Below are 12,003 nucleotides of genomic sequence, written 5' to 3'. Positions count from 1 at the left end.
CAAAGGAAATATTTTAGCCTGTGTAAAAATAATCAGTGCTGAAGACAGATGATTTCTATCTTCTTACTGTTTTTTCTATTAAATTGTTTACTCTCTCTCTGCATGATTCCTCATGTCACATTTCTAATTACTGAAGTCCATTAGTTGTTTAGAAGAGGCAGGAGCTGTGCATTCATAAACTTAGCAGAATACATGAAATGGAAAAGATACTTAATGCAAGAGAGGATGGAAGAATAACACACAGTAATGAGAGAAATCAGAGCCATAGACTGAAGGTCAAAAGGCAAGGGTCTAGCTAGAAAGACATATACAACAATAGAGGGGAAAAAATACAGAGTCGGTGGTAGGTAAAACCTGAAAAGCAGTGGTGCTAGAAAGAGGCTGGTTTACCTGGTGGTAATTCCCACACATACACCTTTTTTTAAAGGGAAGAGGAGGAGGTTCGTTTAACCTTGACTGTTTCAACAGTGGATTTTTACTGCAATCCTCAAAAAAGTCTCATCAGTGTAACTGATGGGGGCAGGACGTGCATCTTGCTGTCAGGGAAAATGTTTTTTTCAAACTGTGACAAACAGCACTGTGGTGTACCAACCTGCACTGAAATGCTAAGTGTTCTCCACATTCTGTGGCAATTGTGGAAAACCTTTGGCTTTACTGAGGTCAAAGGAAGTTTTGCTGTTGGGTTTAATAGGATGAGAACACCATCCTGGGAACTTGGGGGCTGGAGGCTGTGGCTTCACATCTCTTTTGGTGGCAGCGGCTGCAGCTCCTGCAGCCCATCCCAGCTCCCAACAGATGGGCCTGGGGTTGTGCTGCAGCTAAATGAAAGGCTTCTTAAATATGTCCTCTGTTCTCCATGTAATTATTCCCACTGGGTGGGAATCCTGTTTTCACAGGGCACCATTAATTCTTTATGGCAATTGTCTCTAGTATATAAGAAACTGGCTACCGTGGCAGCAGTAGTAGCTTTTAATAACCAGTGAAAAACATTTTAATATATAGCCTAATTTTCAGAGTATGAAACAAGGGTAACTAAGCACATTGTTTATAATGAAACTCCTATGGCTACATCTCCTCATGCTACCAAATAACCTAAGTGAGGTAATGTAAAATTCACCTTTTCACAGAAGGTGGGGAAAATTATTTAATTTAATTTGTATGTCATTATACTAACTTAGGGGAAACCTGCCAAAACATCAGGCTTCAAACAGTGCTGCTTGTATGGATACTACCTGTGATTGCCATTCAACGCTCCTTTACGCATGAAGTGTTGGAGGCTGTTTCTGAACTGTCTCTAGCATACATTTAATTTGAGAATCCATTGAGGTGCAACCTTTCCAATGCTCCCTAAAAGTATCCCAGCCTTTTCCACATCTGGCCTCTATCTTGCCGCAATCTGTTGCTGTTCTAAGGTTCATGTGTTTCCTGATTTCCTGTTGTGCATTGAAAAACCACATTTCTCTCACCACATGCTTCTCTCTCTATTCCAGCTTTTATTAAAGAATAGGGTCTCACAAGGTTCCATAAGCAATTAAGATTCCTGGGGGAAAAATGAATGTATTTTTGATTCACTTTTTTGGTAGGAAACTACAAAATAGCAGGAAAAAGCAGTACTGACTTAAAGCCTACAACCTTCAGGCATCACTCTGAGGAGCTCCACAATGGCACTCTTGTTATTGCCTGGCTGGAGGCAGAGGCTACTATTCTTCATTAAGCTTTCCTGGATATTTAAATGGCAGCACCAAGTCGTGATGACTCCCTTTGTTCTTTTTGTATTACTCAGGTTCTTTTTTTTGCTCACAGTGTAACCCCTAAAATCCATATAAGGTTTTGCTTTCTTGTTCACTTGCCAGTACTGAGAAAAGTTGGGTTTGACATAATAAAATTTCAAAGCTTAAAAAGGATTCTCTTCATATTACCGGTGAGATTCTTACCATTTAATTCAGTATGAAGCCAAATACTGCTGTCATCCTTTAATGAGTAACACTTAAGCTTTTGTCGTACCACATTTCCTCCTGAAAGCATTGCTGGCTGGTTTAGTCATGCATTAAGCACGGTCCAGCATGATGAACTTCCCTGATTTCTCGAAGTATCCTTCTCTAAGTAAGATGGTAAGGATTTTAGAAATTAAATAGGCTAGAAATAAATATTGCTAGATGATATTCCGTGATGCATAAAAGAGGATAGTAGTCTAGAGTACGTGTTTTAACCTGCCTATGAAAGCTTTCAGACTGTCTAAAAGAGGTTGAGAACTTTTAGGATGATTTCTGAAACCGTGTCTTGCTGATCTTTACTCACATCTTATAGACTCCCCCTAAACATGGTAAATGATTGTCTGTATCCCCCACCCCCTCTCCAGCTTTTATATGCAGAAGCTATGAAGGGAGCTACAAAAGGACTTGTAAGCCAATCTCCTAGGCTGGTCTCTCACCAGGTTTTTAAATATATTGCTCGGTGTGAGGGTGCGGTGCCTGCTGGAGTGCAGAGCAAGCTGCCTCCCTGTTCAGAGCCCCACACTCAGTGCCCGCTGCGGTCACAGCGCGTATGGGAGGAAAACCGACCACTGTCTGTCCCTCTCCTGTATCATCCCCAGGGTATTTCCCTTTACACAATACAGCACAGAGGCAGGGCGTTGGCATCCGCTCTCTCTGTTAGGTTTTCCAACTCAACTTTCATAACTTGGTCATGAGACATCCTACACCAAGCCATTTTTGAAGTCTTATAATCTTGCACGGCAACTGATGACAGAGAAGATTTACTTTTAGCCCTCAGCCACCATTTGCCTTTGTTTTTGCACCTCTCTCTAAGTCAGGGAAATAAAATACCTTTGAAAGCTGAGATATTTTCACACTAGGGCAATAAAAACAAACTGTGTAAGAGCAGGAGGTTTTAATCCACATGCTTCCTGATGGAAGGTGCATAAAGAAGAGCTGGGATGAAATGCGCTCCATTTCTTTTCGCTTTCTAAAATTCTCGGTGCGGTCACGTGGATGGATAAATGCACAAATGTTTGTGAGCAACACCTGTGCATTTATACACATGTTCTGGTGTGAGGGGTCCTGAAAAATCTGTAGCACCCCAGATTGTCAGAGAAGGCGAGCTGTTCATTCAGGCAAATCCAGAGGCAGTGGATTCAACAGAACAGACTGAGTTTAAGGTGGTCTGTCCTTCCACTGGATTATTCCTCCTGCAATTTATGAGGACACATAAAAAGCCTTAAATCCACACCTCCAGCTGCTCTAAAGCTGAAAGCAGATTAGAAGGATACTAGTGATATATCCCAAAACATGCTTGGTGTCTAGTCTCTCTTTGTCCCCACGAGCATGCAGATTTTCGTATTGCAGCAGCAAACCAGAGTCGGCAAGCACGTGGGGATTATACACTTTCATCTCCCTACTTTTCTTGCTCCTGTCAGTTGATTTTCTGCACTACTTAGTTTTGCACATACAAGGAGATTGGTTTTCTGACACCACAAAGGTTGTTATGTTGAGCTGTAAAAATTTTTCATTTCAGTAGGAAGACTTCAAAGCAGAAACTAAAAGCAGATGTTCAGGTTTGCTGAGCAGTCAGTCCTGGCTTGAAAAATCTCCATAGCCTCTTTATTAACAGCCTGAAGTTTCTTGTTACTGATTGTCAAGGGGAAATTTGTTTGGAATGAAACTTTCCTGTTAATTTTCATTGCTGCATTTTGTGTTTAGACCCAGAGAACCTTACGTTCTTCATGACATCATCCTCCAGAGGAAGGGCTCGCTTAGTCAAGTATTAGTAAAGAGTTTACTTGCAAGTATCTGACAAGCAAGACTACAAGTTTTATCCAGAGGAAAAGAAAAACAAAATCCTCAATTTTGATTTATTTTTTATTGGCATCCATTTTTTTTATACCTCCAATGGCAGCCTCAGAAAATCTGAATGCTCCAGTGAGCACCCCAGGAGAGTCTGATTTTATTCCTGGGATATTAAATAGCATTTGCTGTAAATAAAGTGTGATGAATTCACAGTGATAGGATTGTATTTTCCAGGAGTGAATATAAATTCAGGGAACTTTCCCCTTTTCTACTAGACTACAGTTCTATGTTATTAACTGGTGTTTTTTCTTCTGCTATGTTTCTATGAAAAGAAGCACACAGAAAAAAGTACTACCCAAGGTTACAAGTCCGGTCCATCCATTCCAAAATATTACTATAAAGTTTTATTATTACAAAGTGAGGAGAAAAATAGGAACATATTCTTGCCCTGATAATGCAATCACTAGACAGCAAAAGCAGAGGGAAATAAAAATAGCTGACTTAGCTCACCGTTTGCAATCCCAAAAGACTGTAGGCACTACAGCATCAACACTGATTGAGAATCAAAGCTAGGAAGCAGTATATAAGGCTATTTGGATCGACTGGTGGAAATGGTCTCCATCTATGGAAGATACAGCACACTGGAACTGCTTGGCTCTCCTTGTTTCCTAGGTACTTCATATAAAGGACTCAGACTGCAGAAGGCTGTCTGTAGCTGATGACACGGCTGTGCTATCCCACTCACCAGTCCTTCTTCCTAACCCACACAGATTCAGGCTGTGGCCAGCACTAGAGGGCTGAGTATATAATTGCATACTGACTGGTCATGCAGTAGCAGTCCTGAAGTCCTAAGCTGATTCAAAAGCCTCATTGTTTCAAGCCTCAAAGTCCTTTGCCATGGACTTTAAACCCCAAGGACACTCTCTTCCTCAGTCGCTCTGGTACTGTGACAGGTAGGGACTTGGTTAATTCTAGTGGAAGCCTTATGGTGGGATGGGATAACCTCATAAACTAGAACTCCTCAGATTTACGTCTTCTCTAAAATTTGCATTTTTGTCACACAAATCTTTCCAGACCTAGTTTTGGCCCAGCGATGTTCTTTGACGGATGTTCAGCAGCAATTGATGCTGCTGATAAAAAGCAACAACTGCAGTATTGCCATAATTTCTCCTTTGAATTTGCTTTGTACTGTACACATACCTTGAACAAATTGATCCAAAGTAGTCCTGGCTTTAGCCTTCAGTTATGGTTTGGCCATCAGCACAAAGAGCCGTCAGTCTTTGTCAGATGGCAGAGGAGTACATCTGGAAGGGACTAAAAAAGCTCAGTTAGTCTGTTCTTTTGCTCTGAGGCAGATCACGTCCAGCATGTTAATGGCAGATCACAGCCTAACAATTTTTTAAAACTTCTAGTGGTACAGTTCAAATAATCTAAGTAAGTGGCTTGCTCCTGTGTTTTACTATCCTATAGCAAGGAGAGTAAGCAAGTTTTTCAAATAGTTAACTAAAATGTCTCCTAATTTCATGTAAACTGATCGTTTTCCTGTCTTAAGAGGACATGGAGAACAGCTGGCCAACATACTGTCTCAATGGAGCCCTTTGCGCTGCTGCTGGGTGCCACCACTGGTGGAAAATCAATCCTGCCTCCCCACATCCCTAGAAATGCATCTTCAAATGGATTCCTATGAAAAATGTCCCTTATTCAGGCATCAAAAAATAGTTTGATGATTGTAGGGAGAGTCAAATTTAATTTTAAAAGAAATAAAAGGCTTGTGTCTCGAAACTCAATACATTGACAAGGAAAGCATGATTTTAAAATCAGGGCTGCCATGTAAATGTAAAAATGCCCTCTTACCAATTGATGCTTTGAAGTTTTTGCCTGGATATAGAGGCTATTTGACTTCATTATACTTCATAATAGGAAAACCCCCAAATTCAGATTTTTTTTTTGTTGTTTTACAGATTTGAACATCTCATTTGACTTTTACCCATCTCTGAAGTTTTTCACTTCTGGCAGCCTTTGCGTTTCTGAGCAGAATCCAAAGTTGCAAGATACTACAAGGCTGGTTATCCTTTTGTATTTTGTAGCCAAGAAGAATCATAAATCAGTAAAAATCTCAGGAGATTCTACATGTATGTTCTAGTCCACCTTGGAATTGCAAGAAATAATAATTAGGCATTCTGTGATGCCTCTCTGGAGTTTTGAGGTTTACCCCTTTAGAACTAAATGTCCCTTAGAGCTAAATGAAATGTGACAGAGCAGCCTGACGTATCTCCTCTCAAAATACATTCCATTTCAGCCTGTGGTGCAAGTAAAGTTAGGCCAGAGAAGTTCACAAAAGATAGCTAAGAAAAATGCTCATTGCTAGTAGGCTGGCATTTGTTATGCAGGGAATCACACCTCCATGGACAATTTTTAGTAGTCCACAAATTGAAGGAGGGTAATTTTTTTTTACCAAAGCTCCAGTGTAAAAATAATTACTGTAAGGGGCTCTGTGGCCTGTGTTACACAGGAGTCCAAATGAGGTTATGACAGAGGGTCACTTTGGTCTTTTCGCTGTAACTCAGAGGGTTGTCTCTACAACAGAGCTAAACACGTGCATGCGTATTCAGTTCTGCGCAGAGCTGAACTTCTGTCTCATAGCAGAGAATCTGGCTGTATGGGTCTCTGGACATTGTAAACGACACCGTGGTGCCATTTACAAATGATGTCATTTCTGAATGATTCCTTAGATGAATATTTAATATTTTCTTTTTGGTTCTAGTTATCCCTGAAAAGTCAGTGAAGGAAATTGCAAGAATCCCTGGTACAGCTAAGGACACAATCAAGAAACTTCTTGTGCATAAAAAGAGTGTGAAAAAGCATGAAACAATCAAGAATGCGATCCCAGAAGCAGCCGTGACACCGGCTTCTAAGACCCACTTGCAGTTATTGGACTATGAAGGTGGTATTGATCTTGGTGGGAGCTACACTGAGGAAGAGAAAGAAACTGAAGCTACTGCAGAAGAGGTGGCAGAAGAGTCAGACAAAGAGGAGAAGGAAGATTTTGAGAATCAAATTGACCACGAGCGAAGGCTTAGAGGAGATGTCTTTTGTAAGTTTCTTAACTGTTTTTAAAATCTGGTTTCAATGTAAAAATTATATATAAACACTAACAAAACCAACACAAAACATTACAGCCATTTTATCAGAATTTACTTGTAGAGAACGAAAAGCAATCGAATGTACCTACCGGCGAGACTAAAGGTACCCAATGTCCCTTTTAGGGGAATCTGTCTGCAGTCAGTGTGAGCAGAGGAGGAGTGCACTGCCCTGACAGCCACGCTGCCAGCTGGACTTTCAGAGCAGCTTAGACCTAGCACATAGCTTCTCCCCATTTTCCTCACAGAAGCCCCAGCAAAACAAGACAGTGTGCTGCTTTATTACGAGTAAGACAGTAATTAGCTCTGATTCATGACAGGCATATTCATCATCCTAAGTAGTGTGCATCATTCAGAGGAAAAACAGATTTTGGTGTCCTTGTGTTTCAAATAATATAAACCATATAATAGGCACCACTGTTGTTCACGCCATTCCCAGCAGATAAATAACAATGTGAATCACAGAGGGGTTTGTTTTAGTGCTTTTGTTTAAACGTGAGAGTTTATCTGAGTGGACACTCAAATTTAAAGCAGTATTTGGCATTTGAGCAGGAGTCTTGCTTAATTTCTAACATTAGTCATTTATCAGGCACATTGCCATCTGTTTCCTTAGTCTGCTTTTGGGTGTTTCCTTCCAACTATTATCTTGTATGCTATGCAGTTTCTTTCTGTCTTCTTTAAAGTTTTCAAATGCATTTTAGTTGGCTTTTAGTTCATCTGGCTCAGTCGAACATTCTTCAAGGTAGTGGCAAAAAACATGTAATATGAAAAATACACCCTGCTAATAGTTTATGCATGATACTTTCTCTTTTCCAAAGTATAGAAAAATAATAAATACTATCCTGCAGTAATTAAAATTATGCACAATATTTCATAATGATAAAAATGAACACAAATGAAGTTAAAGTCAGTGTTCAAATTGTTGCTATTCAATTTGAAAAGACACATAAGTAAAATTTTTTTAAAGGAAAGATCATTTTAAAGTCCTCTGGAAAAAATAGTCTGTAATATTGCTACTGTAAGAAAGCCAAGAAAAAATATGATTATCCACCTAAATACATTTGAGAATACAAGCTTCTTTGCCAAAGGCACTTTTCCCCTAAAATTGCCTTTTTTCGGTTTTCAGTGGTAATTGGCCTGTTTCAGTTCAGGCTAAGGATGTAGACTGATATTGCTTCCCCAAATTATGCTAGAGAGCTGATAAAGAGAGTGAAGATAGGTCTTTGTTCACCAGCCTCCTCTCTTCCTGCAAATACTAACAGTGAGCGCTTATGGCATACTTCGAGTTTGCTGACAATACCAAACTGGGGAGAGCAACTCATACGCCAAAGGGCAGCGCTGCTATTAAGAGTGACCTGGCCGGGCTGTGGAAGTGGGCTGACAGGAACATTATGAAGTTTAACAAAAGCAAACGCAAAGGGAGAGAAAAGCCTCATTACAGACATGAGATGACTGACTGCTTAGGAAGAAGCTTTGCAGAAAAAGGGGAGTGATTCTTCCCCTCTATTTAGCGCTTGTAAGACCACGTTGGAGGTGCTACATCCAGTTTTGGGCTCTCCATTACAAGACAGATGTGGACATACTGGCATGAGTCTAGCAGTGCTCACCAAGGTCAGGGGCCTGAAGAACATGGCCTATGAGGAGAGTCTGAGAGTAACTCCTTTTCAGCATTAAGAGGAGAAGATTAAACGGACATCTTATAGCTGTCTTCAGCTATCTAATGGAAGGTTATAGGGAAGGTACAGCCAGACTCTTCTTGAAAATATACAGCAATAGGACAAGAAGTAATGAATACAAGTTGGAACAAAAAAAAAAATCTGGTTAGATATAATGAAAATAATATTTTACCATGAAGGTGGACAAAAATTGATACAGATATGAAGAGAGGTTGTGAAATATCCATCCTTAGAGATATTCATGATATGACTGAGCTGGGCCTTGAGCAACCTCCTGATTAGGAGGTCAGACTAAGTGACCTACAGATGTCCCTTCCAACTTCTATAATTCTCTGATTCATTCTATACTTTCAAACAAGCATTTCAAAGCAGTTTGGAAAATAGCGGTATCCAGTGTGTGTAGACCTGCATCCTGGAAGATGCTTAGATGCCCCTTTCATACTGTAACCACATAAGCTCACAGTTCAGGAATCAGTGATATTTCCAAAATATCAAAACAGCTGCCACCTAGCCACATGCAAAAATACGCTTCTGCGTGTCAGCTTTTAACCGGACCAAATGGTGAAAATACTCAGGACTGACATGCCACTTCAAGCCCTTCCTTGCACAAGAAGAAAAGCTCAGGGTGGGATTACCAAAGTGAGTGAATGATAGATAGAGCTCACTCTTCCATGGTGGGACCTTGGTGTATTGAAAGCTCTCTTCAGACCTTATGTCTGTCAGAGGTAGGAGGCAGTTGGCATACAAGCCAACAGAAAAAGAGAATAGCACGATACTCGAGTTGAAAAAAAGAACAAACAACAAAAAAAAAAAAACCAACAGCCAGAGCAAAAGAAGTATGTTCATGTTTCCATCTGATAAATTGGGAAGCTCAGCTGGCATACAGGAGATCCCCCTTAATTCAAAAGCTGTATTGCACAGGCAGCAGGGACTTCAACCCACCTTACATTCTCCAGTGACAGTCGTAAGCTCCAGGCTATACTCAATCTCTCTGCTTTTTGTCAAAAGTTTCTGGCTAACAGTGCCATGCCTCCAAAGTTGAGGATCCTGTGCTCAGGATGCCACTGTCCCTCTGGCCAGCCACACCAGATTCATTACCTAAGCCTCAGCCTTTCACTCCTGTCAAGCTTATGCCACTTCCTATCCATCTTCTAAGGATCCTTTCATAAATCACTTACCTAAAAGAGGTAGCTGGTGCAGGAGCTAAAGCCAAATTGGGATTCAAGTTTTCACTGGATGGCAAGCTACCCTTAGGGTTCAGCCTTACCATGCTGGTACTCCCAAATGCATTTAAGAGTCTCAGACCAAAGGATTAAGTGACTTGTCTCTCTTCTCTCACAAGGAGCAATAAACCCCAGGTCTTCTGATGGTCAGTCCCATACTTTTGCAATTAGGGAATTCTGTTTCACACACATTTCTACTAAAATACTATGCTAAAAAAGGACATAGCTCTTCCCAGTCATGCTATTAATCCAAAGCTGGCCATAATTTTTCAGGAAGTATGGAGAAAGTGAGCAGAAGACAGTTGCAATATATAGGGGTAACTTTTGTAAGACTAGGTTCTCAGGCACTCAAGCTTCTTCACGAAGGTAAGTTGATGGGGAGCTTGCATGTGCCAAGAGAATGGTGTGAACTGACCAGCATTGATAGTACTAAATACATTCAGCTAAATGTGGTTAGACTCGGAAGGACTCAAAAAGATTGCCTAATTAACTGCAAAATGCTAGTGGAACCTGAAGCGGTATTTACCCTTGGCAAGGGTGTGCTTCCCTGTAGTTGTGATTTCTGTAGGGACAAAAGCGTTTCTTTCTAAAGAGAACTGCAAGAAAATTGCTGGTCTAGCACTTTTAGGGTCATAGTACTAATAGGTTCTGTTAATAGTTATTATAAACAAGAAATTAAATATTTATAAGTATTATTGTTATTAGTTATAGATACATTTATTCAAAATTCTGTGCCATAAAGGACTGTGGACTTTTCTGCTTCCTCAGTTGTGAGGAAAGGCAGCCTGTTAGGAAAAAAAACCCAAACATCCAAGTCAGTCCTCCTAACCCTTTCTGCCTTTCTGGGATGGATGGATGGATGGATGGATGGATGGATGAATTGGGGGAGGTAGCTCAGATATCTCAACAGGTTTCTTATGTAAGCTGCTTGGACAGGTCAGGAAGGATTGCCAGATATAGTGCCCCCAGGTTAGGGTCACCATCTTTTTTTGGTTAAAAGGCCATAGGGCTCTGCTCTCTGTGCCTGGTGTTACAAGGGGAACATGCTCTCCTGTACAGGGCTACGTGACTTGATGCAGTTGCAAAGGGTGGATCATGTAACCTTCCCGTTGGGTACTCAGTGCTACACTACTTGGAACAGATTCATTTCCCAGGTTCCAGTTTGAGTGAGGGCACACAGGGAAGACCCTTCGTCCATAGGAAAAGCCAAGACAAAATAACATACAAGAGATTTTTGTCATGATGTTTGGTGAGATCGAGTCCTTGAGTCTTCAAGGACTTGAGCTCAACCAAACCAGGACATTTGAACACCATGTACCTGGGCTAGGCAGAGACTACTTGTCTGTACAAAATTGCCACTAAACTGACAGAAGTGACAATTAATATTATTGCTTGAAAATGTTAAAGCACTGTGTTTTATCTGTATCTTTGCCTATACTGTCTTTGTTCCAGTCACATTTGGTTGAAATTTTCCATTATTAATAAAAAGGGCTTATATGCTGAACATGCCAGAGAGATTTTATTTCACCAGGGGATACTGGCAGAAGGTCGGTGTACTTCTTTATACAGGGATACTAGTATACCCAAGATGTAGTTGCATTAAGTATGTGAACTTGTATTATTTATGGCTTTCTTGTTTGATACCAACTATGTATAGGACTTAAGGCATTGTGCTATTTGCATTTTTTCTTTCAGGATGTGTTGCATATGTTAACTATGTTTCCTTTCCTTTTACATTTTCATATGCTATACTTAATCCTTGTTATAAAAATTCAGTCATGATTCAGGCACATTGTTTGAACTTTTGGCTTTAAAAACACTTTCATTTTTAATGGTATTGAACGATCCTTTGGAGTAAATGATAAGCTTGAATTTACAGCTCATAAATTTACACATTCTTTTTTTTCCTCCTCCACTGATGTCTATTCAGCAGTGATTGCTTTACTACCACATTTAAGATCCTCCATATAATCCCCTCAAGTATTCACATAACATCTGCCTTTTGTATTATTAATACTGGTATTGTTTGTCTTCCAGGAAAAGTAGTTAATTAGGAAAAATGGATAGGTCACACTTTTCAGAGATACTAATTATTATTTTTAAATTAATGTATTATTTTATCATAGTAGTTTTACTACATAATAAATATATAGGAGGCCATAAAAAGATACTGTAGGGA

At 40.1% G+C, this 12,003-nt stretch overlaps 1 protein-coding gene across 1 annotated transcript in view; it reads left to right on the top strand.

The window, feature by feature from the left end:
- EGFL6 (EGF like domain multiple 6) overlaps positions 1-12,003 on the top strand; it is a 48,186-nt gene that overhangs the window by 24,248 nt on the left and 11,935 nt on the right. The window contains exon 10 of the mRNA XM_009646353.2: positions 6,550-6,879. Coding sequence (XP_009644648.1) covers positions 6,550-6,879 — 330 coding nt within the window. The remainder of the gene's footprint in view (positions 1-6,549; positions 6,880-12,003) is intronic.

Source organism: Egretta garzetta, unplaced genomic scaffold, assembly GCF_000687185.1.
Source record: "Egretta garzetta isolate BGI_Z169 unplaced genomic scaffold, ASM68718v1 scaffold49, whole genome shotgun sequence".
NCBI classification, from domain to species: Eukaryota; Metazoa; Chordata; class Aves; order Pelecaniformes; family Ardeidae; genus Egretta; species Egretta garzetta.
Note: the sequence above shows the minus strand (reverse complement) of the source record. Positions and strands in the feature narration are given on the sequence as shown.